Genomic DNA, 27,589 nt, shown 5'->3' on the forward strand with positions numbered 1-27,589 from the left:
TTAACTGTGTGTCTTTTTACTACAATTAAACCTCCAAAAACAATTCATCGATCTGTTTTCAATCAATCAATCAATCTATCAATGCTATCTGCAGAGCACTGAATTAAACGCTTGGGAGAATATAACATAACAGAATTAGCAGACACGTTCCATGCCCTTAGCAAGCTTACGGAAACTAAAATGACGCAGCTTTTGGCAACTCGTATTTTGGCACTAATTGGGTCCCGGAAATGCAGTTAACATGGCCTGGTCTTCTCCCCACCACTTTCGGACTGGGAAATTCAGACAACTAGCCGCACTTTTTAGAACCTCCGCATGCCTTGGAAGCAGTAGAGCACGCTGGCTTGGTTTTCAGTTGTTCGACTAACTTGAACGGATCAGTGATAATTTCCTAGGGAAAGGAAGACAAAAACAAATTTAGGAGGAAAGGTCAGATGAAGGAAATTTTAATAACAAAACTGTTTCTATTTCCATTGGCTTTAGGTCTCTTGCCACAAGAGGAAAGGTGATTTTCCCAATTCTGAGCCAAATTCCCCATGTTTGATTGAGTTGACCTTATTCTTTAAGCTCAGAGTCGACTACCATCTTCCTAGCTGAAATCCCATCAAGAGCTTTTCAAATATGTTCCTTAAAGGGCCATATGAATTACAGGTTTTCATCCCAAAATGACCTCTGTAGTGAATCTCCCAAAACAGTAATATTCTGATTGTGGACAGTAAAGATTTTCAATTGTTGGTGACTTCCATCCATCTGCAACCTATCAAATCAAGTCATGGAATAAAACCCCATCCGCATCAGAACCATCTGACTTCTAACTGCTGCACAACCTTTAAATGATACTGGGCAGTAAAATGACCTCGGTGGCCGTGGAGAATGCTCTTAAGTCCACCAATGGATAGAAACCATAACGACGATAATGGAAGAAACGTTAGCAAGGTTACGGGTTATGGCAGAAGATAGGACGTCCTGGAGAAAATGGAATCCATAGAGACGCGATGAATCGGAAACGACCCGACGGCATCGGATAATGATAACTCTTCAAGCCAAAGACCAACCCAACTGAGCAGGTACAGAAATTTCCTCCAAGCAGATGCGGCTGTATAAGTGAGGAGGGAAACCAAATAAAGGATATCCCACTACAATTTCCACCCCTTTCCCCGCATGCACGTCCATGGCCCCTTAGGCACCTCTACTTCCACACCAACCGTCTCTGGTGCTTTCTTTTTTTTTAGATCAAGACATGCTCAAAATAGACAGCAGAGGAGATGGATGTGATGCAGCCACACACACACACACCTCTCCCCGCCTCCACCCACCCCTAGCTTGTGAGGGGCCCCTTGTTTGAGATCGATTGTTTCCATTTTAATTGACACCACTGCTCCAGGGGCAAAATTTCCCAATCCCTGATATACCAGTGCCAACTTTTCACTGTACATGTCGGGGAAGGAAGAGCTCACAGGCCAGAAAGCCATCATCCCGGGCCTCTTCAGCCCTGAAGGAAAACTCTCAGGTCCCGTCAGGAGCCCAGGATGAGCGAGGTTGGAGGCCCCCAGAAGCCCTGTAGAAGTACAGCCTGTGACCCGGAGACCCAGGACATCCTGAGGATAATGAACCTTCAATTAGCATCAGTTACATTTTCATTTGAACAAGACTGAATGAATGAATTAATCAACTTCTAACCCAAATCCCTGAAAATGACATTTGCCCACAGCTAGCAAATTATTGCTAATCCTTCCACATAAGGAAAAATTGGGGGCAAGACTGCAGTGAAGTGGAAAAATTAGTTCATGCTTTCTTCCTTTGTAAGGCCCATGTTTTAAAGACTATGGGAAGCAATATGGCCTAGTGGATAGAGCATGAGCTTGGGAGTCAGAGGTCGTGGGTTCTAATCCCGGCTCCGCCACTTGTCTGCTGTGTGACTTGGGCAACTCACTTCACTTCTCTGTGCCTCAGTTATCTGTAAAATGGGGATTAAGACTGTGAGCCCCATGTGGGACGTGGACTGTGTCCAACCTCATTTGCTTGTACCTATCCCAGTGCTTAGTACAATGGGTGGCACACAGTAAGCGCTTAACAAATACCATTTAAAAATACTCTGCTTTGAAAAATTGATATGCCTTATACCAAACCCTGAGATTTATTCTCGGGGAATGAGGCACATATATTTTCAATGGCTTCTCTTCGCTGATTCATCATTTCTTCTTCCCAGAGCAGAGCCCCTGAAGCAAGGTCAGAGGCTCTGTAATTCTGGGTTTATTTTATTCAGCACACATTTCCTATGTATGTAAACAACATTCTCACCATTCACTCGCAAACCAACAACACAATTAAGCTAAAGAAGAACAAGAGAGGGAGTTTTCTTCTTTTATAAAGCAGGATGAGAAAAAGCAGGCAAGATAAACACAACCCACCCTGAAGGATAAAAAGTCAGGTGATTCATTGATCCAGAGAGGAGAGATATATTTTTAGAGATAGAGGCCACCAATGAAACACAGTCCGCCTCTCTGTGGGAATCAAGGCACAGGTGGCGTGACTGAGGATGAAGTCCAGGAGAGCAACTGGTAAACAGCCATAGCCTAAATAACAAAGTCTTTTCAGAGATCCCAAACCCGATTATTGAAAAGACGACAAACTATCCTTCCAAAGGAGATGGTGGGAGAGGAAAGCGGTTCTTCTTTCCCACGTGAGGCACGGAGAAATCCTATCGTTATTAATATTATCATCACAATCATTATTGCATCCAACTGCTTACTGTGTCAAGCACTTAGTTCTAAGCATTGGAATAGATACAAGAAAATCTGGATGGATGCAGTCCCTGTTCCACACGAGGCTCACAGTCTAAGAAGAAGGCAGGTATTTAATCCCCATTTTACAGTCGAGGAAACTGAGGCACAGAGACATCAAGGGACTTGCCCAAGGTCACCCAGCAAGGAATTGGCAGAGCTGGGATTAGAACGAGGTCGTCTGGCACCCAGGCCGGGGCTCTTTCCATGAAACCACGCTGCTTCAATGACATAAATGGTTAGAGACCATCCTGACCACACTCTTCTCCTTGAAAAGGCAACAGAGAGAAAGGATTTTGCAAGAGCCTGGGCAAAATTCACTTCAGGCACGCAGCATTTTGGGTCATCAGAGTCCTGTGACAAGGCACCTAACTCCTCCCTGCCCTTGCCCACATCTGAACTCCCACATCCACCCCTTCCCTGTCAATCAATCAATCAATTGTATTTATTGAGCGCTTACTGTGTGCAGAGCACTGTACTAAGCGCTTAGGAAGTACAAGTTGGCAACATAGAGAGACGGTCCCTACCTAACAACGGGCTCACAGTCTAGAAGGGGGAGAAAGACAACAAAACAAAACACGTGGACAGGTGTCAAGTCAACAAAATAAATAGAAAGAGAGCTAGATGCACATCATTGACAAAATAGAATAGTAAATGTGTACAAGTAAAATAGAGTAATAAATCTGTACAAACATATATACAGATAATTTCCTTCCTTAAGAATGAGCACTGTCCAGGAATGTATTTCTGTGTCATAAGTGACCTTGAAAGGGGGCAGGGTCTGAGGTTCGACAGAAGACGGCTCAGGAAAGTTGTCTTGTGTTTTCCCCATCAGAACCCAATATCCCAGTATCAAGAATGTAAATTCAGTGCGGGCCGAGGACGCTAATCCAGTTGGATTGCGGTTCGTCCAAGTGCTTAGTTCCGTGCTCTGCACGGAGTCAGTGCTCAATAAACGCCACTGATTGACTGAGTGGAAGAGATCACCTGGTAAGAAAACCAGAATTGCCCCCATGGTCCCCTGCACCCAACTTGCTTCTTTTTTATAAAAATCTTCAATTTTATTTTTTTTTTAACATCAGCATGGCTCTGGTTTGCAGCCTGGTTTGCAGATCCCACCTTCTGGGACCGCCAAAGCCAGGGAGACAGGCCCAGGCTGGGACAGCTCTTACTATGTACTGAGCACCGTACTGAGCGCTCAAGGAGAGCAGAACTAGTAGACACGATCCCTGACCCTAAAACACTGGGACAGGGGCAGGGTGGAGGGGAAGACAGGTGGCCGTGGTCTTCTCCCAGATTTCCTCTGCCTCCACCCCGGAGAGGTAAATGGAGGGACCCCGAGCAAGACAGCACAATCAAAGTTGCTGTGATTTTGGGATCTGCAAAGAGATCGGGTCAAGGTGGGGAGGTGGCCCAGTGGGACCATCTGCTATTTGGCGACGGGGAGGTGGGTATGAAAAGAGTGGAACTGTATCCTGCACCCGTCCAGGAGGGAGGGCTCTGATGGGGAGGGGAGGGTTTAAAGAGCCAAAGTACAGGAGCGGCCGGGATGAGGCACCTGGGGCACAGAGAAATAATAATAATGATGGTATTTGTTAAGCGCTTACTATGTGCAAAGCACTGTTCTAAGTTCTGGGGAGGTTCCAAGGTGATCAGGTTGTCCCACGGGGGGCTCGCAGTTTTAATCCCCGTTTTACAGATGAGGGAAGTGAGGCCCAGAGAAGTGAAGTGACTTGCCCAAAGTCACACAGCTGACAGCTGGCAGAGCTGGGATTTGAACCCATGACCTTTGACTCCAAAGCCCGGGCTCTTTCCACTGAGCCACGAGAAGTGACTTGCTCAAGGTCACACAGCGGAAACGCGGTGGGGCCGGGATTTAGAACAACCCAGATCCTTCTGAATCCCAGGCCCGGGATCTGCCCCTCTCCCTCCAGCCCGAGCTGGAGGTTCAAATCCCAGCCCTGCCAACTGTCAGCTGTGTGACTTTGGGCAAGTCACTTCACTTCTCTGGGCCTCAGTTACTTTGGACCAGCATCACAAGGCCACTGTTAGAGTCCGCTCTCCTCAGGGCTGGGGAATCGAACAGGGACGGTCAGGAAATCCCTGTCAAACCGCCCATTTTGCCCACCTCCAGAACCAGCTCGGGTGCTGCGGGGAAGCTTTCATTAAAGAATGAGGGTGCGGCTGAGAGTCCCCCCAGCTCAGAGGGAACAAGTCTGAGACTGTAGAGAAGCTTGGCACCTGCATAACCAACTTGGAGGTGATTACTTCAACAACTTGGAAGGCTCTGCATCCGATCCTTTTAATAAGAAAGCTCTCGCTGCTTGCCCTCCAGTGAAGTTCCCACAGTCCCTGTCCCAAGCAGCCCCCCACTGATTACCCCACTGCGGCGGCAAGAAATAAACATGCCAGCCTCTTCTTCAGTTCGAGGGTTTATCTTACAGGTCTTCCATTTAACAGATAAGAACATTCTCCCCGAAAGTACAAGGTTACATTTCTAGGACACACAGCTGCTTTGCTTTTTATCGATTCTCAGAATCAATCTTTTCCCATTTCAGGGACTAGGAGGTGAGATCTAAAGGCAAGAACACATCTGCCGTTAAGCAGACTGGCAGAAAAGGGTTTTTCTGTAACATCAGTGTGTTGTGTTTCAGGCGGTATCTGAGGTCAGACCCCCCTTGAGTAAAGATGTCAAGCACACCCTGATCCAATGTCTACCAAGCAAAGGAGACCAAACTAGAGGCATGAAATGACATTCTACCCAGCCAAGGAGCCCTCAAGTCACCTTTCTGGCCAACAGCTTAAAAAAAATGGCATTTGTTAAGCACTTACTATGTGTCAGGCACTGTACTAAGCGCGGGGATCAGCACTTAGCAAGTTAATCAGGTTGGGCAGAGTCCCTGTCCCACATGAGGCTCACAGTCTTAATCCCCATTATACAGATGAGGTACCTGAGGCCCAGAGAAGTTAAGCAACTTGCTTAAGATCACACAGCAGACAAGCGGCGGAACCGGGATTTAGAACTCACGTCCTTCTGACTCTTAGGCCCGTGCCCTATCCATAGGCCGTGCCGTTTCTTGTGTTCTCTCCAAGCCCCACTCTGCCAAGTTGAAGAAATGAGGAAAATGAATCTTTCTATTGAACCGATGTGCTCCTGTCAGTGCTCAGGGCCGATCTCTCCAGAAACTAGTATTGCATGATGAGAGCCAAGGAAATAACATTCTTCACTATCAGGGTCATGGACTTCATGCAGGTTCTGTTTATGTCCACTGGAGAGTTAGCCAAAACCTCCAAAGGTTTCTAAATGCCAGTTTCAGGTCTGGGAAATGGGTTCGGGGGTGAGGAGGAGAAGAGTGGGACGAAGTTTAAGAGGGTCAGGAATCACCACTAACAACAAAATCCACAAGTAGTAGTGAGAAGCAACGTGGCCTAATGGATAGAGAACGGGTCTGGAAATCGGAAGGACCTGGGTTCTAATCTAGCTCTGCCACCTGTCTGCTGTGTGACCTTGGGCAGGTCACTTAAGTTCTCCAAGCCTCAGTTACCTCATCTGTAAAATGAGGATTAAGACTGTGAGCCCAGTGTGGGACACGGACTGTGTCCAACCTGATTAGCTTGTACCTTCCCAAGAGCTTAGTACGGTGCCTGACACATAGTAAGTGCGTGTAACAAATACCATTTTTTTTAAAAAAGGGACTGATTCCCTGAGACAGAGAAGTCAAGAATAAAATGGAGAACAAAGTAAATTACACTTTTGATGCTACAGAAAGTTTCCAACTTTTCTACGCTTTTCTCAGGGCTGAGAGACACGGCTAAAATGCATCACGGGAAAGTGATAAGATTTGTTAGCTAGAAGACATTCATCTCTTGAGTTTTCCCCAGTAATAAATTCCCCTGCTTGAATAGAATTTAAAAGACAAAACAGAGAAAGAGTGCTGAGTAGGCATCGGAAAAAAAGAGCAAATGGAGAAAAGGTTCAGGGATTCTGTATCAGGGGAAATAAAAGCACAATGAGTTTTCCTATAGTATGGAGGGGCTGCACTTTCGAAGAACCCTGCATTTGGAAAACTTGTATTTGGGCACCATCCCCGTGTCCGATGTCGTACGCCTATGCACGACCACTTCTGACTCCATGTAGCCTTCTATTTGCAGAGCACTGCACTGTTGGAAGGGAGTTCCCTACCTCCGCGGTCACGTTTTATCCACAACACGGACTCAAAACCCCCGGTACGGCAGAACTGACTGCACAAGCAATGGCAAGAAAGCAATGGCAAAGGAAGTGACAGAAAAAACCTCTTGAGACTGAAAAATGAAGGAATGGAAAAGGAGCGAATAAAATAGCCGTGAAGTAGCGTGGCCTAGGGGAAAGAGCATGGGCCTAAGAGTCAGAGGACCTGGGTTCTAATCCCGCCTCTGTCACTTGTCTAATTATACCCTCCCAAGCACGATCTTGTATCTACTCCAGTGCTTATAGCACAGTTTCTGGCACACAGTGAGTGCTGAACAAATACCATAAAATTAAAAAAAAAAAGACATAGCCAACCAAAAGCCCACAAAGGGGGTTGTTTAGCACTCAGAGACATCTACAACAGCTGCTCTCTGGATAAAGACTCAAGAGAAAACCAGACCTCCAGTGAGAAGAGCACCATTAAGAGGCACATTACATTCTCTAGACCGTGAGCTCATCTTAGTACAGTGCTCTACACACAGTAAGCGCTCAATAAATACGACTGATTGATTGATTGATCTATAGACTGTGAGCTCCTTGTGGTGAGGGAATGTGCCTATTGGTTGTTGTATTGTACTCTCCCAAATGCTTAGTACAGTGCTTTGCACACAGTAAGTGCTCAAAAAATACAACTGAATGAATGAATTCTCGGGTATTGCATTCTCCCAAGCACTTAGTGCAATGGTCTGCGCTCAGTAAATCACTGATTGATTGATTGATTCTCAATTATACCGTTGGACTTCCAGTTCAACAAACATAGTAACTGACTGTGGGATGTCCAGTTAGTTTTCACGTGAGATGCAGCGAAGAAAAACTGCAGCCAGATAATTAAGAGTTCACTGCACTGTCCCAACAGGAACTCAGATCTCTAGGCCCAAGGCATAAGGAAAGGAAGCTACAAGAGACAGATCATTTGACGAAAATAAACACACGATTTCACTGCTCTAATATCATACCAATTCCTGCCTTCGGATGTTCCTCACCATGGTTTTAGCGAGAGGAGTTGGTTAGTCTAGATCAACATAAGCAATTCCATGACAGGCTGTTCCTCCTGGCACACAGGTTTTCTGAAAAATGATCCAGGCAGCAGAGTGAAAAACGGACTGCCGTGCGGAGAGACGGGAGGAAGAGAGGTCAGTGAGGAGGCGATGAAGTAGGTAAGGCAGGATAGGAGAAGGAGCATGGCTCAGTGGAAAGAGCCCAGGCTTTGGAGTCAGAGGTCATGGGTTCAAATCCCAGCTCCGCCAATTGTCAGCTGTGTGACTTTGATTCACTTCTCTGTGCCTCAGTGACCTCATCTGTAAAATGGGGATTAAAACTGTGAGCCCCCCGTGGGACAACCTGATCACCTTGTAACCTCCCCAGCGCTTAGAACAGTGGTTTGCACATAATAAGCACTCAATAAATGCCATTATTATTATTATTATTACAAGCGCTTGGATCCGTGCGGAAGCAGTTTGGATGGAGAGGAAGGGATGGAGTCTACAGACACGGTGAAGGCAAAACTAACAGAGACAGATTGAATGTGCAGGTTGAGAGCGAGACGAGTCAAGGATAATTCCAAGCTTTGGAATTCCAAGTGGTGGTGTTTGTCTACAGTGATGGGAAAGTCAGGTGGAGGACTGGGTGGGAAGATGAGGTGTTCTATTTTGGAAATGTGTAGGCTGGTGAAGAGAAACTGTGTCTTTGCATGTGACAGCTGCCACTGCCGGACAAACCTTCGGTTCCAAACGAGAGCAGCCCCCAGGAGTTGGCAACTTCTCTCCGACAGGTCGGATCAGAAACGACTCGGCAAACCTGGAATTCTGCAGGATAGCTGCCGTCACTTCGTCCACTTCAACAACTTCACCTTCCTGGACAACAGAAAAGAAATGTCAGGTGCTCTGAGATGATACCAACTTAACCTCAACAGGGGAAGAGATGCCAGAAATCTGCCAGATCCCTATAGCAGCCAAATAAAAATGCTTGAACGTCCTCAGAGGTATTATGCCATTTCCTGGTGGGCCCACTGAGATGAGGTGTCCCTTGACCTGGGTTCCTTCCCATCAGCGCTTAGAACAGTGCTTTGCACAGAGTAAGCGCTTAATAAATGCCATCATTATTATCCCCAGAAGTCCTGGTCCCATGGAGGAAAGCGCTTTTTTTAATGGTATTTGTTAAGCACTTACTATGCGGCAGTCTCGAAACTGTATGCACGTTACGGGCAGGGAACCCGTCTGCTAATTTTGATATACTGTACTCTCCCAAACACTTAGTACAGTGTTCTGCACAAAGCAAGCACCCAATAAATACTATTGGTTGATTGATTGATTGCCAGGCACTGTACAAACAAGCTAATCAGGTTGGACAAGCTAATCACCTGTATATATATATCACCTGTATATACGTATATATGTTTGTACATATTTATTACTCTTTATTTATTTATTTTACTTGTACATATGTATTCTATTTATTTTATTTTGTTAGTATGTTTGGTTTTGTTCTCTGTCTCCCCTTTTTAGACTGTGAGCCCACTGCTGGGTAGGGACTGTCTCTATATGTTGCCAAGTTGTACTTCCCAAGCGCTTAGTACAGTGCTTTGCACACAGTAAGCACTCAATAAATATGATTGATGATGATGACGACAGTCACTGTCCCACATAGGGCTCACAGTCCCCATTTTAAAGATGAGGTAACTGAGACACATAGAAGTGATTAGCTGAAAGTCACACAGCAGGTAAGTGGAGGAGCCGGGATTAGAACCCAGGTCCTTCTAACCCCCAGGCCCGTGCTCTATCCACTAGGGCACACTGCTTCTCAGATAAGCTGTCTGGGAGCCTTTTCCCATTCCCTTGGCCATTCCTATAGCCGAGTACAAAGAAAATCACATGTTGCAGACTACCACCTCCCCATATCCACGCATTATGAGGGAATCAACTTCAGGACTGCACCCTTTCCTCCTCCAGCTGCCATCTGGGAGAAGATCATGCCCCCTCACGTGTGGGCAATACTAGGAAAATTAGGCCAGTACCTCAGATCTCACCTATCCTTGAAGGTCCCAGCTGTTTCCTGCCCCTCTCCCCCACCACCTGGGAGAAGATCAAATCCCAAAACCATCAACAGCACCCTTGTCTTCACCTCCATGTGTCACTACTGTGCACTAACTAGATGCGACACTCTATTAAGCACTGGGGAGGCTGGAAAAGTAAAAAAGAGGCAGTCCCTGGACCTCAGAAAGCTTGTAACATAAAAGGAGACAGTGGGCAGAGGAGTTTAGAAGTCGGGAAGTTTCAGAGTTCAGCAGGAGGCAGACTTTCATCTCCTGCAATCAGAGGTGAGTGGGGGGAGGAGGGAGAGCCTTGTCCTGGGGTCCCCCTTCACTCTGCAGACCCGATAACCCTGGTGGGCAGGAGCTCCCCGGATGGCTCCGAGGCCTGGATCCAGCAGACATCTTCAATCAATCAATCAATCAACCAATCAAATGGCATTTATTGAGCGCTTACTGTGTGCAGAGCACTGTACTAAGCGCTTGGGAAATACAAGCTGGCAACATATAGAGACAGTCCCTACCCAACAGTGGGCTCACAGTCTAAAAGGGGGAGACAGAGAACAAAATCAAACATACTAACAAAATAAAATAAATAGAATAGATATGTACAAGTAAAATAAATAGAGTAATAAATATGTACAAACATATATACAGGTGCTGTGGGGAAGGGAAGGAGGTAAGATGAGGGGGATGGAGAGGGGGCCGAGGAGGAGAGGAAGGAAGGGGCTCAGTCTGGGAAGGCCTCCTGGAGGAGGTGAGCTCTCAGTAGAGCCTTGAAGGGAGGAAGAGAGCTAGCTTACTTAGTACAGTGCTCTGAACACAGTAAGTGCTCAGTAAATATGAATGACTGACTGGCTGACTTTTTCTTTTTAGACTGCTCTCATGTTGTTCATATAAACATTTTTCAGTATTTTTCTCAAATTCATTCTTTTTCATGCTATTTCATGCTACCTAGACTTTAAGTTTCTTGAGGGCAAGGCTCCAGCCTCCCAGAGTTGTCTTCATATTTTCCTCAGTGTCTGATAAAGCAATCTGCTCATAAACAGTGCATTTAATTTACGACAGTGAAAGGGATAGTGAGAACGAGAACGATGAAGTGCACGACAAGCTTTCCCTCTAGACTGCAAGCTCCTTATGGGCAGGAAGCATGTCTGTCTACTCTGCTGGACTGTACTCTCCCAAGCACTTTAATACAATAAATATGATTGATTCATTGATCAAGGGTCCTGTGGCAGCATCACCAACCTGCCACCAGACTGGACCCGTCTAAGAGAAAACATCCAACCTGATTTTCCTGGGAAAAACATGAGCTTTCAAAGAAAGTTAGGATAATGGCTAGAGATCTTGAAAAGCAGTGATTTTAAAAAATGGTGAAAAAACCAACAACAGGCCAAAGGTTACAAGCAAAATCCTCCTGAGATGGTATTATATTTCTCAGGTCCCTGTATCTGACAGAGACCAAGGAGAAACTGATTTGCTGAAATTTTATGAAGTTGTAACGCATAACAGCCCAACCCAAACGAGACTGTGGATGGCACAATGCAACGAGCTACTATTTAGCAAAGCATTTCATCACCACCAAATGAGAAAACTATTTCTGAGGGACCCTGGTGAGGGGCAACAGGTAGGAAATAAGATACAAGATCCCCAGAAGATATTGGAAGGTCAATGCTATGGAACACAGCAGAACAAGAGACACTGAGTCAGGAAACAAGGACTCAGTAGTCTGTTCTCATCGGATACTAACCTGCCAAGCCAACATCTGTGTTCTTTCAGGGCCCCTCGGTCCCAGAGAGCAGAACCGGACAATATTTACAGAGCACTGGGACCACACCCCAGAATCAGGAAAAATACCAATCCCTTCTCCTTTGTGGAATAATATACCACTCAATCCATCGATGGTATTTACTGAGCACTTACCTTGTGCAGAGCACCGTACTAAGTCCTTGGGAGAGTACAATACAACAGAGTTGGTAGATACATTCCCTGCCCACAAGGAGCTTACAGTCCAGAGGGGGAGACAGACAATAATTATAAATGAATAAATTCCATACAGCATTAGAGACAGCTGACATGTCAGATACTCTTAACACTGACTTTAATAAACACTTAATTCTACGTTAGTTTCATTTACTTCTGTGCTCGTCTTTCTCCATAATTCAAAGTCTACAAAGGACTTCTGAAGGAAAGTCGTAACCAAGCAGGAATGAAGAAAATTAGAAAGCCTGTTGGTGGCCATGGGGAGAGAAGTGTCTTCTGTGTGACCTTGGATGAATCATTTAACTTCCCTGTGCCTCGGTGACCTTAACTGTGAGATGGGAATTAATACTGTGAGCCCATATGGGACATGGGCTGCGTACAACCTGATTATCTTGTACCTATGCCAGGGCTTAGCGTAGGTGGCTGAAATGTAGGTTCCCTTTCCTCTTCTCCCACTCTCTTCGGCGTCCCCCTGACTTGCTCTTTTGTTCTCCCCCACCTCCCAGCCCCTCAGCCCTGATGTACATATTTGTAATTTATTTATTTATATTAGTGTCTGTCTCCTCCCTCTAGACTGCAAGCTCACTGTGGGCAGGGAATGTGTCTGTTTATTGTTGTTTTGTACTCTCCCAAGTGCTCCATCTGGATGTCCGCCCGCCACCTAAAGCTCAACATGTCGAAGACTGAGCTCCTTGTCTTCCCTCCCAAACCTTGTCCTCTCCCTGACTTTCCCATCTCTGTTGACGGCACTACCATCCTTCCCGTCTCACAAGCCCGCAACCTTGGTGTCATCCTCGACTCCGCTCTCTCATTCACCCCTCACATCCAAGCCGTCACCAAAACCTGCCGGTCTCAGCTCCGCAACATTGCCAAGATCCGCCCTTTCCTCTCCATCCAAACCGCTACCCTGCTAATTCAAGCTCTCATCCTATCCCGTCTGGACTACTGCACTAGCCTTCTCTCTGATCTCCCATCCTCGTGTCTCTCTCCACTTCAATCCATACTTCATGCTGCTGCCCGGATTATCTTTGTCCAGAAACGCTCTGGACATATCACTCCCCTCCTCAAAAACCTCCAATGGCTACCGATCAATCTGCGCATCAGGCAGAAACTCCTCACCCTGGGCTTCAAGGCTCTCCATCACCTCGCCCCCTCCTACCTCACCTCCCTTCTCTCCTTCTACTGCCCAGCCCGCACCCTCCGCTCCTCCACCACTAATCTCCTCACTGTACCTCGCTCTCGCCTGTCCCGCCATCGACCCCCGGCCCACGTCATCCCCCGGGCCTGGAATGCCCTCCCTCTGCCCATCCGCCAAGCTAGCTCTCTTCCTCCCTTCAAGGCCCTGCTGAGAGCTCACCTCCTCCAGGAGGCCTTCCCAGATTGAGCCCCTTCTTTCCTCTCCCCCTCGTCCCCCTCTCCATCCCCCCGCCTTACCGCCTTCCCCTCCCCACAGCACCTGTATATATGTATATATGGTTGTACATATTTATTACTCTGTTTATTTATTTATTTATTTATTTTACTTGTACATTTCTATCCTACTTATTTTATTTTGTTGGTATGTTTGGTTCTGTTCTCTGTCTCCCCCTTTTAGACTGTGAGCCCACTATCGGGTAGGGACTGTCTCTATGTGATGCCAATTTGTACTTCCCAAGCGCTTAGTACAGTGCTCTGCACATAGTAAGCGCTCAATAAATACGATTGATTGATTGATTGATTGATTAGTACAGTGCTCTGCACACAGTAAGCGCTCAATAAATATGATTGAGTGAACATAGTAAATGCTTAACAAATACCATTTAAAAATACCATTAAAACCAAAAGCAGGCTATAGTATTAATACACGGTAGCTCAACTGGTACCTTAAATGTGAAATTAGCATCAAACACCAGTTCCTTCTCAAATCCGGTGATTCCTCCATTGTAAATAACTTCACATCTATCGACGGGGCCTTTCTCAAGAAGCTTGAAGAGACGGAAATTTGCAGAAACAAACTGATAGTTACCTGAGAGCAAAACACAATATTATCCTAAGTAGATAATAATGAGGAGGAGTAGGAAGACAAAGGAGAGGATATGGAGGAGAAGGAGAAAGAGAAGAATTGTGGTATTTGGTAAGTGCTATGTGCCAAGCACTATAATAAGTGCCCGGTTAAAAACAAGATAAATCACGTCAGAGACAGTGCCTGTCCCACATGGGGCTCAAACCAGTTCTAAATGGGGGTAAGAGGGGAATAGACATTTCATCCCCTTTTCATAGATGAAGGAACTGAGGCACAGGGAAGTTGAGTAACTTGCCGAAGGTCACAAAAGGCAAGCGGTAGAGTTGGGATTAGAACCCATGTCACGGTGACACCCAAGCCCTTGCGCTTTCCTTTAGGCCACTGCTTGTGGCTCATTTTTAGCATGGCCCATTGCTTGCATGTGGTAAAGAGAAATGTCTGAAGAGTACCAGCATTCGTATTTCTCCACCGTGGATTCTTCAACTGCCTGTTCGTACTGGTTGTACTCCCATTGAATAGCTTGATTATACAACTAAGAAAGAGTTCTCCGGTTCTCTTGCCCTGAGCACCTAGCCCTCCTTCCTCTCGCCCTCGTCCCCCTCTCCATCCCCACCGTCTACCTCCTTCCCTTCCAGACAGCTCCTGTATATATGTATATATGTTTGTACACATTTATTACTCTATTTATTTTACTTGTACATATCTATTCTATTTATTTTATTTTGTTATGTTTGGTTTTGTTCTCTGTCTCCCCCTTCTAGACTGTGAGCCCACTGTTGGGTAGGGACTGTCTCTGTGTGTTGCCAACTTGTGCTTCCCAAGCGCTTAGTACAGTGCTCTGCACACAGTAAGAGCTCAATAAATATGATTGATTGATTGATTGATAGCCTTCTCCACCATCACCCTCCCCATCACCAGCCCCCTACAACTAACTACTCCTTAGGTTGATCATTCCCAACCCACCTGGAAAGATCCTGGGCTCGTACTACACAATACAAACATGCACAGTGGGGTCCAAAACTCCTTACCATTGACTTTAAATCCCTCCTTGACCCCTCCTACCTCAGCTTGCGGCTCACACACTTCCCTCCTCTAACGTTAGCCTTCTCCCCATACCTCGATTTCATCTACGTCACCGCCAACCTTGACCTCTCCCTCACGTCCTGCCTCTGGTGTGGAACGCCCTCCCTCCCTCCCCGGGGGACAACCTGATCACCTTGTAACCTCCCCAGCACTTAGAACAGTGCTTTGCACGTAGTAAGCGCTTAATAAATGCCATTATTATTATTATCCCCTTGCTCACACCCTTCCTCCTGCCTGGAACTCCATTCCCTTGTAAATCCACCAGATTAAAGCACTCTCCCCATCTTCAAAGCCCTTCTGAAATTGGGAGAGACCTTCCCCAGTCGAGCTCCACCTTCCCAACGCAGCCTATCAATCAGTCCTATCTACTGGGCGCTTCCTGGGTGCAAAGCACTGCACTAAGTGCTGTGGAGGGTACGATATAACACTATAACAGTTGGTAGACACATTCCCTGCCCACCACGAGGTTACATCTCTCACCCTTGAGGAGCCGAGATGGAAAGCCACATCATTTTCTGTTTAAACCAGCTGCTGTTTTCTTACCAACAACTTTCTCCAGTTCCTTGTTCTGGATGGCTACGGGGAAGGCAGAAACCAAGCGCGGAGGGCAGAATCCAATCTCTTGGGCAATCGCGAAGAGATCCTTCCAAAACAGAGCTCCTCCGATACATTCACCTAAAATAATCATCAAATCAGAAATTCAGTTATAAATTCCGGAAAAGTCTCCTTGGGACACCTGGGTCTTCAAAACAAGCAAGCATGGATCCTCCCAATAGAACTTAGCCCAGGCCCTCCAGGGTTTGGAGTACAATTCACAGAAATTAGAGGCTGCTGTCTCTCCAAAGAGGAGTATATCCTGAGCCAATGCCCCCTTAATTCCAAACACCCGGGGGTCTGAGTCTTCCAAATCAAATTCTGCCTTTCACCTCAATAGTTAGAAAGTCCAGGCCACCTGAGCAGTGCTTTACTCTGTCTTAAAAGAATAAAAGAGGGGAAGAAAGAAAAAGGGTCTTTTCTATAGAATGCTTTTACAGTTATTATCCAGAAGAAAAAAAGAAGATTTTGTTTTGTGGCTTTTTGGTGTCGGTTAAACTTTATTTTCTTATTTTTTTAAAAAAACCCAACATACCCCATAAAACTCTGTGGGACCTAATTTCCTCAGGCAAGTCAAGGCTGGCGTAGACGTCACTGAAATACAGTTCTCCACCGGGCTGAAACAGAGCAACGCATGAGAAGTGGCCAAAAGCTAAAGGTTACATCAGTTCCAGATAGGAAAGAAAAGCAGAAGGTGGGGGGAGAAACAACTAGAACAAACACAATCACACAGCAGTGCTTCATATTGTCTGTCACAAGCACATACCCAGCAGTGCTTCATCTTATCTGTCGCAAACCGATTTCATTCAGTTTTCTGGGAGATTGCTGAACATGTCTGCATAGGCAGGCAGCTGGAAGCATCTTTGGCCCAGGTTAATCCCAGGGAAAGATCGAATGGTCGCAAAATTGCTAAAAGAGTGTTCCGGGAGAAGAAAAGGTGAGCAAGGGGTCATAGGGAGGAGAGGCGGGTTCGAAAGTCCAAGAACAGTCTGGCTTCACAGGGCTCTCAGGCCACCTCTATCCCACCACTGGAGGAAGGAGGAGTTTGAATACGATTGATTGATTGATTGATTGAAAAAAGACAGTGTTTCTCGGACAATATTGTTTCTGATGAAAGTGACATGGAGACAGGTTAAGTCACATGCCCCCCCAAAGCGATCACATTTTGCGGAGCTCAAAATGGCTTCCATGGAGGAGTGCTATTAGCGGCTTTCCTTTCCACTTATTTTTTTTTATGGTATTTATTAAGCTCTGACTATGTGCCAGGCACTGTACTAAGTGCTGGGGTAGATCAGGTTGGACACAGTCCATGTCCTTCCTGGGGCTCACAGTCTTCATCCCCGTTTTCCAGCAGAGGGAACTGAGGCACAGAGAAGTTAGGTGACTTGCCCAAATTCACACAGCAGACAGAGTAGTAGCGTGGCTCAGTGGAAAGAGCCCGGGCTTTGGAGTCAGGGGTCACGGGTTTGAATCCCGGCTCCGCCAATTGTCAGCTGTGTTACTTTGGGCAAGTCACTTCACTTCTCTGGGCCTCAGTTCCCTCATCTGTAAAATGGGGATTAAGACTGTGAGCCCCACGTGGGACTTGCCCAAAGTCACACAGTTGACAAATGGCAAGTGACAGGTTGATAAGTGACAAGATATCTGATCTGATTATCCTTAACCCCCATCAGTATAATAATAATAATAGTAACAATGATGATATTTAAGTTCTTATTATGTGCCAAGCACTGTTCTAAGGGCTGGGGAAGTTACAAGGTGATCAGGTTGTCCCACGGGGGGCTCACAGTCTTAATCCCCATTTTACAGAGGAGGTAACTGAGGCCCAGAGAAGTTAAGTGACTTGCCCAAAGTCACACAGCTGACAATTGGCAGAGCCGGGGTTTGAACCCAAGACCTTTGAATCCAAAACCCGGGCTCTTTCCACAGAGCCATGCTGGGATTAAGACTGTGAGTCTCACGTGGAACAACCGGATCACCTTGCATCTACCCCAGTGCTTAGAACAGTGCTTGGAACATAATAAGAACTTTAAATATCATCAATGTTACTATTATTATTATTATTATTATACTGATGGGGGTTGAGGATAATCAGAAAAGATATTTTGTCACTTATCAACCTGTCACTTGCCACTTGTCAACTGTGTGACTTTGGGCAAGTCACTTCACTTCTCTGGGCCTCAGTTACCTCGTCTGTAAAATGGGGATTAAGACTGTGAGCCCCATGTGGGACAATCTAATAATCTTGTATCTAACCCAGTGCTTAGAACAGTGCTCGGCACGTAATAAGCACTTAACAAATACCATCATTATCATTATTATTATTATTATGTAGTCCTTATCCCACATGGGGCTCAAAATCCAAGAGGTAAGGAGAACAGTTATTTCATCCTTATTTTAGAGGAGGAAACTAAAGAACAGAGAGGTTAAGCAACTCTCCCACAGTCACACAGCAGACGAGAAGCAGAGCTGGGATCAGAAGGTGAGTCATCAGAAAAGAAGAGTTTAATCACAAGGGGCCGGAGAAGGCCTCGCATAATCCTCCTTTACCTTTAGCACTCGATAGGCCTCCTGTAGCACCTGCCGTTTATTTGGCACAAGATTGATGACACAATTCGAACTTGAAAAGAATAAGAAAAGGTTTTCAACATTCCCAAGAAGAATTCGAAGTAAACCGAGAATCCTGCCAACACATTCAAGTTCCCCTACAAATTCAAGTTCCTTTCGAAAAAGAAAAGCCTTGAGATTATGGGGTTGCGAGATGTACTTTCTGAATTAGATGCTTTCAAATATCAAATAAGGTTCAGTTGATTTGAATTGAGAGAAAATTACATGCAGTTCTTCTTTTCTTTTTACTCCCCAGTTGAGGCAACAGTCAGGTTGAATTTTAGGGAAGCGCCAAGATCTAGTGGAAAGAACATGGTATGGAAGTAATTGTAAAATGCCTGTTCTCCCTCCTACTTAGACCGTGAGCCCCATGTGGAATCTGATTACCTTGTCTCTACCCCAGCGTATCAATCAATCAATCAATCATATTTATTGAGTGCTTACTGTGTGCAGAGCACTGTACTAAGCGCTTGGGAAGTCCAAGTTGGCAACATATAGAGACAGTCCCTACCCAACAGTGGGCTCACAGTCTAAAAGACAGCATATAGCACAGTGCTTGGAACAAAGTAATAATTACCGCAATTATTAGGGCCAGGTGTTGATTTTGCAGAATGTTTCTTCGATCAGAAAACAGTTCTGAGTTTAATCCAGCTGTTTTATTATTATTATTATTATTTTTAAATGGTGTTTGTTAAGTGCTTACTATGTACCAGGCGCTGGAGCTAATCAGGTTGGACACAGTCCCTGTCCCACATGGGGCTCACAGTCTTAATCCCCATTTTGCAGATGAGGTTACTGAGACACAGAGAAGTGAAGCGACTTGTCCAAGGTCACACAGCAAAGTGCCAGGGCCGGAATTAGAAGCCAGGTTCACTTGAGTTCCAGGCACGGGCTCTATCCACCAGGCCTATCCACTGTTTCCTATGTGCCTATTGTGGGAGAGAGACAATTCAATCATAGCAGATGTAGTCTGTCCCACATGGAGGCTCACAGCCTAGGGGAGAGGTTTAACCAATCTTTAATCCCCATTTAAAGATGAGGAAACTGAGGGTAAGAGAAGTTAAGTGTGCCCAGAGTCACCCAGCAGGCTAGTGGCAGAGCTGGGATTAGAACCCAGGTCCCCTGATGCCCAGTCTCTGTTCACATAGTGTCAAGCCTCCTACAATAACAATAATAATAATAATAATGTCATTTGTTAAGCGCTTACTATGTGCAGAGCACTGTTCTAAGCGCTGGGGGGATAAAAGGTGATCAAGTTGTCCCACGTGGGGCTCACAGTCTTAATCCCCATTTTACAGATGAGGTAACTGAGGCTCGGAGAAGTTAAGTGACTTGTCCAAGGTCACACAGCAGACATGGGGCGGAGTCGGAATTCGAACCCATGACCTCTGACTCCAAAGCCCGTCCTCTTTCCACTGAGCCAATGTTGAAATTGAGCCAGCTCTCCGGCACTTTTCCCTGAGATTTTTGGGACTGTGCTCCGGACACTAGAAAGAGCCAGTTCAACTCGCTAAGAAATGGATACGGTCATAGCAGTGGGAGCAGATACCTACACAATAATATCGTAACTCTCATCTTTGATACCAGCCTCTCCCAGCTTTTCTATGTAGCCATGAATGAAGTTGACATTAGGTGTCTGGAAGCCAAATTTTTTCATGTGATAATCAACGTACTTCTTGGCCACTTCAACCTAAGGGAAGAGAAGCACGAAACCAAATTAAAACACAAAGGGAAGACTATATTGCATTTTTCCCCAAACCCATCCTAATGGAGGCCTAGGGAAACAGTGCGGTCTACTGGGCAGAGCACAGGCCTGAGAGTCAGAAGGACGAGCTAATTCCAACTCTGCCACTTGTTTGCTGTACGACCTCGGACAAATCGCTTAACTTCTCTGTGCCTAAGTCACCTCATCCATCAAATGGAGATTAAGACTGTGCGCCCCACGTAGAGCGTGGACTGTGTCCCGCCCGATGAGCTTGTATCTACCCCAGCCCTCAGTACAGTGCCTGGCACATAATAAGTGCTTAACAAATACCATAAAAAAGTCACAACTTCTCCGTGCCTCAGTTCTCTCACCTGCAGAACGGGGATTCAATATCTGCCCTCCCTTCTACTTAGGCTGTGAGCTCCATGGGGGACCTGATTATCTTCTATTTACCCCAGCGCTGTGCTTGGCACGGAGTAAAGCACTGAACACAGTTCAATACCACGGTTATCATTATTATTATTATTATTACTAGAGCACCTTGGGACTGACAGAGAGGAGTCGGCTATTTCGCACACGCAGGCCAGCTCTGCAGGGTCAAGTCTCGCTGCGTGCCATGAAGCCTTGGAAAGGGCAGATGACTCCCTTTTTTCTACCAAGGTCCCCAAGAAACTAGTGGCATTTTCCTACAGAGGTCAAGGCCCTGACCTTGAAATCTGTGTCAGTGACGTCCAAGGGTTCAGGTTCACGGGGAAATCCGGTTTCCGGCCATTAACAACCACTCTCAGAGCCCTTGAAAATGTCAGGGGATGTCACGGGAAGCCGCACCGGGCCTCTGCTGGCCTCTCTCCAGCTCCTGTTCCTCCCTGAAGCTCCCTGGGTCAACTCTCTCAGGGGTTCTCAGCTGTTTGCTCCTTCGGGGAGACTCCGGGAGGGGCAAACTCCCGATGAAAGTTCGGGAGTCAATGCTAAGAGAAATATCGGGGCCCCCCCAATGTCTTCCCAAGACTTCTTTGAGAAAACGCAAAGGTAGAAGTCTGGGCCGTGGCTGAACATCATCCCCAAATCTGAGCTTTCACCAAACCAGAAATAAAACCATCACCTCACCTGGGCCTTGGTCATGTCTACTCCAGTCACATGCCCCTTCTCACCGACCAGCTGACTGAGCACATAGCAATCCTGGCCACTTCCACTTCCCAGATCCAAAATCCTGCGGTTCTCCAGGAACTCAGGACACACTAGGCCACAGCCATAAAACCTGTGAGACGGAAAATGTCCCAGGGAATGTGGAGCGCGGCTGGAATTTCAATCAGGGGTGGGAGGAAGGGAAGTAGGGTAGGATACAAGGTGGGAGGAAGGGAGCTCTTTCTGTATGCAGAGCACTATACTAATACTAAAACAATAATAATAATTGTATTTGTTAAGTTCTTATATGTGCCAGGCACTATACTAAGCATGGAGGTAGATACGAAGTTAGCGGGTTGGACACAGCCCTGTCCCACGTGGGGCTCACAGTCTCGATCCCCATTATACAGATGAGGTAACGGAGGCACAGTGAAGTGACTTGTCCAAGGTCACACAGCAGACAAGTGGCAGGGCCAGGATTAGAACCCAGGTAATAATAATAATAATGATAGCATTTATTAAGCGCTTACTATGTGCAAAGCACTGTTGGTACTTCTGACTCCCGGGCCTGTATTCCATCCACTAGGCCACGCCGCTTCTCAACACAACGCATGACACAATAGAGTCGGTAGATACGTCCCCTGCCCACAAAGAGCTTACAGTCTATAGGGGGGAGACGGACAGTAAAATAAATTATGAACGTGTACGTTAGCATAGTGGGGTTGAGGGTGCGGTAACAATCAAGCGCTTAAAGGGTACCGATCCAAGTGCAAGGAAGATGCAGAAGGGAGAGGGAGTAGGGGAAATGAGGGGTTCGTTGGGGAAGGCCTTTTTGAGGAGATGTGGGTCTCACGAGGCTTTGAAGGTGGGAAGAGTGGTGATCTGGTGGATGTGGAGGGGGAAAAAGTTCCAGGACAGAGACAGGACATGGATACGGGCAAGGGATCAGCGGTGAGGTAGATGAGATTGAGGTACAGTGAGGAGGGTGATGTGGGAGGTGAGAAACCCGCAGGCTGGGCTCTAGAAAGAAATCAGCGAGGTCAAATAGGAGGGAGTAAGCCAATTAATTTAAAGCCGATGATGAGAAATTTCTGTTTTTATGCTGGAGGTGGATGGGCAGCCATTGGAGGTTTTTATGAGGAACAGAGAGGTGTGAACTGAATTTTTTTTTTAGAAAAATAATCTGGGCAACAACAGTGTGGAGTGTAAGGACTGAAGCGGAGAGAGACAGAAAGCGAGAAGGTCAGCAAGGAAGTCGTTGCAGTAGTAATGGCCGTATGTGATATGTGCTCGAATCAGGGTAGTAGCAGTTTGAACGGAGAGGAAAGGGTGGATTTCAGTGATGCTTTGAAGGTAGCACAGTCAGGAATTCAGGCCAGATTGAATAGGGGGGGTTGAATGAGAGAGATGAGTTGAGGATGATGCTAAAAATATGGGCTTGTAAGCCAGGGAGACTAGTGGTGTTGTGTACAGTGATGGGAAAGGCAAGGGGAAGACACTGTTGGAGGGGTGGCGGGGAGGGATGAGGAGCTCTGTTTTGGCTGTGTTAAGTCTGAGGTGTCAGCATGACCTAATAATAATAATAATGGCATTTGTTAAGCGCTTACTACGTGCAAAGCACTGTTCTAAGCGAAGACATCCAAGTAGAGATGTCCCGGAGGCAGGAAGAAATGCAAGACTGCAGAGAAGGAGAGCGACCAGGGCTGGAGAGAGCGACTGGGGGATCGTCCACCTACAGATGGTTAACTGAAGCTGTGGGAGTGAATGAGCTCTCCAAGGGAGAAGCAGCGTGGCTCAGTGGAAAGAGCCCGGGCTTCGGAGTCAAAGGTCATGGGTTCAAATCCCGGCTCAGCCCACTGTCAGCCGTGTGACTTTGGGCAAGTCACTTCACTTCTCTGGGCCTCATCTGTAAAATGGCGATTAAACTGTTAGCTCCCCCCACCACCACCCCGTGGGGCAACCTGATCACCTTGTAACCTCCCCAGCGCTTAGAACAGTGCTTTGCACATAGTAAGCGCTTAATAAAAGCCATCATTATTATTATTCTCTGTGCCTCAGTTACCTCATCTGTAAAATGGGGATTAAACTGTGAGCCCCCCGCCGTGGGACAACTTAATCACCTTGTAACCTCCCCAGCGCTTAGAACAGTGCTTTGCACATAGTAAGCACTTAATAAATGCTATCATTATTATTATTCTCTGTGCCTCAGTTACTTCATCTGTAAAATGGGGATTAAACTCTGAGCACCCCCGTGGGGCAACCTGATCACCTTCTAACCTCCCCAGCGCTTAGAACAGTGCTTTGCACATAGTAAGCGCTTAATAAATGCCATCATTATTATTATTCTCTGTGCCTCAGTTCCCTCATCTGTAAAATGGGGATTAAACTCTGAGCCCTCCCTTGGGGCAACCTGATCACCTTGTAACCTCCCCAGCGCTTAGAACAGTGCTTTGCACATAGTAAGCGCTTAATAAATGCCATCATTATTATTATTATTCTCTCTGCCTCAGTTACCTCATCTGTAAAATGGGGATTAAACTCTGAGCCCCCCCGCCGTGGGACAACCTAATCACCTTGTAACCTCCCCAGCACTTAGAACAGTGCTTTGCACATAGTAAGCGCTTAATAAATGCCATCATTATTATTATTCTCTCTGCCTCAGTTACCTCATCTGTAAAATGGGGATTAAACTGTGAGCCCCCCCACCGTGGGACAACCTGATCACCTTGTAACCTCCCCAGAGCTTAGAACAGTGCTTTGAACATCGTAAGCTCTTAAAAAAGTCATTATTATTATTAAGGGAAGGTGGGAGGGAGGGAGAAAGGGAGAACAGGAGGGCAGGAAGGAGGACAGAAGGGCAGGAAGAAGGAAGGGAGGTGCTTAGTACGGTGTCCTGCCCACAGTAAGTACTTCACAAATAGCACTGATTGATTGAGGGAGGACAGGAGGACAGGAAGAAGGAAGGGAGGTGCTTAGTACGGTGTCCTGCCCACAGTAAAATAGCACAGATTGATTGAGGGAAGACAGGAGGGCAGGGAGGAGGACAGAAGGGCAGGAAGAAGGAAGGGAGGTGCTTAGTACGGTGTCCTGCCCACAGTAAGTACTCCACAAATAGCACGGATTGATTGAGGGAGGACAGGAGGGCAGGAAGAAGGAAGGGAGGTGCTTAGTATGGTGTCCTGCCCACAGTAAGTACTCCACAAATAGCACGGTTTGATTGAGGGAGGACAGGAGGGCAGGAAGAAGGAAGGGAGGTGCTTAGTACGGTGTCCTGCCCACAGTAAGTACTCCACAAATAGCACGGATTGATTGAGGGAGGACAGGAGGGCAGGAAGAAGGAAGGGGGGTGCTTAGTACGGTGTCCTGCCCACAGTAAATACTCCACAAATAGCAGGGATTGATTGAGGGAGGACAGGAGGGCAGGAAGAAAGAAGGGAGATGCTTAGTACGGTGTCCTGCCCACAGTAGGTATTCCACAAATAGCACGGATTGATTGAGGGAGGACACGAGGTCAGGAAGAAGGAAGGGAGGTGCTTAGTAAGGTGTCCTGCCCACAGTAAATACTCCACAAATAGCAGGGATTGATTGAGGGAGGACAGGAGGGCAGGGAGGAAGAAGTGGGGAGAGGGAAGGAGGGCTAGGAGGGGACTGGTTGTGGGGGTGGCGTCTACCTGTCCCGCACGTCGTGATGGACGGCCTGCAGGGCCTCAAGGAGGACTGGGGGCAGGGGGCTCGGGCCGGCCTGGCACACGGACGTCTGCAGGGCGGCGGAGCCCCCCAGGCCTGGCCCGTAGTACTCCTGCAAAGTGGAAACAAGACACCCCTGACCCCTTCTAGACTGTGAGCCCAATGTTGGGTAGGAACCGTCTCTAGATGTTGCCTACTTGCACTTCCCAAGCGCTTAGTCCAGTGTTCTGCACACAGTAAGCGCTCAATAAATACGATTGAATGAATAAATGACCCTCTTCCTCCCTTCAAAGCCCTACTGAGCCCTTCTAGACTGTAAGCCCGCTGTTGGGTAGGGACCGTCTCTAGATGTTGCCAACTTGGACTTCCCAAGCGCTTAGTCCAGTGCTCTGCACACAGTAAGCGCTCAATAAATACGACTGAATGAATAAATGACCCTTTCCTCCCTTCAAAGCCCTGCTGAGCCCTTCTAGACTGTGAGCCCGCTGTTGGGTAGGGACCGTCTCTAGATGTTGCCAACTTGGACTTCCCAAGCGCTTAGTCCAGTGCTCTGCACACAGTAAGCGCTCAATAAATACGACTGAATGAATAAATGACCCTCTTCCTCCCTTCAAAGCCCTGCTGAGCCCTTCTAGACTGTGAGCCCGCTGTTGGGGAGGGACCGTCTCTAGATGTTGCCAACTTGGACTTCCCAAGCGCTTAGTCCAGTGCTCTGCACACAGTAAACACTCAATACATGTATATATGTATATATGTTTGTACGTATTTATTACTCTATTTTATTTGTACATACTTATTCTATTTATTTTATTTTGTTAATATGCTTTGTTTTGTTCTCTGTCTCCCCCTTCTAGACTGTGAGCCCGCTGTTGGGTAGGGACCATCTCTAGGTGTTGCCAACTTGGACTTCCCAAGTCCAGTGCTCTGCACACAGTAAGCGCTCAATAAATACGATTGAATGAATGAATGAATAAATACGATTGAATTCATTCATTCATTCATTCAATTGTATTTACTGAGCACTTACTGTGTGCAGAGCACTATACTAAGCACTTGGGAAGTACAAGCTGGCAACATTTAGAGACGGTCCCTACCCAACAGCGGGCTCACAGTCTAGAAGGGGGAGACGGACAACAAAACAAAACATATAAACCAAATAAAGTAAATATAATAAATATGTACAAGTAAAATAAATATTTGACCCTCTTCCTCCCTTCAAAGCCCTACTGAGCCCTTCTAGACTGTGAGCCCGCTGTTGGGTAGGGACCGTCTCTAGATGTTGCCAACTTGCACTTCCCAAGCACTTAGTCCAGTGCTCTGCACACAGTAAGCGCTCAATAAATGTATATATGTTTGTACGTATTTATTACTCTATTTATTTGTACATATTTATTCTATTTATTTTATTTTGTTAATATGTTTTGTTTTGTTCTCTGTCCCGTCCCCCACTTCTAGACTGTGAGCCCGCTGTTGGGTAGGGATCGTCTCTAGATGTTGCCAACTTGCACTTCCCAAGCACTTAGTCCAGTGCGCTGCACAAAGTAAGCGCTCAATAAATGTATATATGTTTGTACGTATTTATTACTCTATTTGTACATATTTATTCTATTTATTTTATTTTTTTAATATGTTTTGTTGTCTGTCTCCCCCTTCTAGACTGTGAGCCCGCCGTTGAGTAGGGACCGTCTCTATACGTTGCCAACTTGTACTTCCCAAGTCCAGTGCTCTGCACACAGTAAGCGCTCAATAAATACGATTGAATGAATGAATGAATAAATACGATTGAATGAATGAATGACCCTCTTCCTCCCTTCAAAGCCCTACTGAGCCCTTCTAGACTGTGAGCCCGCTGTTGGGGAGGGATGTTGCCAACTTGGACTTCCCAGGCGCTTAGTCCAGTGCTCTGCACACGGTAAGCGCTCAGTAAATACGACTGAATGAATGAATGCAGCCCCGCACTCCCTGCAACCTGCAGCTCCGCAGCCCCGCACCCCCTGCAACCTGCAGCTCCGCAGCCCCGCACCCCCTGCAGCCTCTCACTCTCTGCAGCCTGCCACTCCCTGCGGCCTGCAGCCTCTCCCTCTCCGCAGCCCCTGCGGTCTGCAATCAATCAATCGTATTTATTGAGCTATTACTGTGTGCAGAGCACTGGACTAAGCGCTTGGGAAGTCCAAGTCGGCAACATATAGAGACAGTCCCTACCCAACAGCGGGCTCACAGTCTAGAAGGGGGAGACAGAGAACAAAACCCAACATACTAACAAAATAAAATAAATAGAATAGATAGGTACAATAAGATAGATAAATAAATAGAGTAATAAATACGTACAAACATATATACAGGTGCTGTGGGGAAGGGAAGGAGGTAAGATGGGGGGATGGAGAGGGGGAGAGGAAGGAAGGGGCTGGTCCCTGCAGCCCGGCCCCCATGCAACCTGGAGTCCCGCCCTGTCTGTCACCTGCACGTTGCTCCAGATCTCCTGTCCGCAGGCTCCGTCCACTATTTGGGAAAACAGGGAAGAGAAAGGGGGTGATTCCCGGTTGAGAAGCAGGGGGACAGAGGAGCCCGGGCCCGCCACACTTACTGCTGCTCCCGGCTCCTTTTTCTGACCCCTGACCCCGCCTCCTCCAAGGGCCACCTCCATTCATTCATTCATGCAACCGTATTTATTCATCCATTGCATTCATTCAATCGTATTTATTGACGGTCCCTACCAATCAATCAATCAATCGTATTTATTGAACGCTTACTGTGTGCTGAGCAC

At 46.7% G+C, this 27,589-nt stretch overlaps 1 protein-coding gene across 1 annotated transcript; it reads right to left on the reverse strand.

Moving 5' to 3' along the window:
* AS3MT (arsenite methyltransferase) lies at positions 1-27,469 on the reverse strand. The gene is made up of 10 exons (XM_038758624.1): positions 27,284-27,469; positions 24,810-24,937; positions 21,121-21,271; positions 19,862-19,998; positions 18,252-18,321; positions 16,237-16,318; positions 15,651-15,782; positions 13,885-14,027; positions 8,730-8,864; positions 1-391 (listed from the first exon to the last, which is right to left on the reverse strand). The coding sequence occupies exons 1-10, from the start codon at positions 27,467-27,469 to the stop codon at positions 290-292; spliced, it is 1,266 nt and encodes a 421-aa protein (XP_038614552.1). The 3' UTR covers positions 1-289.
* Between the last annotated feature and the right edge of the window lie 120 nt (positions 27,470-27,589).

Source organism: Tachyglossus aculeatus, chromosome 16 (genome assembly GCF_015852505.1).
Source record: "Tachyglossus aculeatus isolate mTacAcu1 chromosome 16, mTacAcu1.pri, whole genome shotgun sequence".
Lineage (NCBI taxonomy): Eukaryota > Metazoa > Chordata > Mammalia > Monotremata > Tachyglossidae > Tachyglossus > Tachyglossus aculeatus.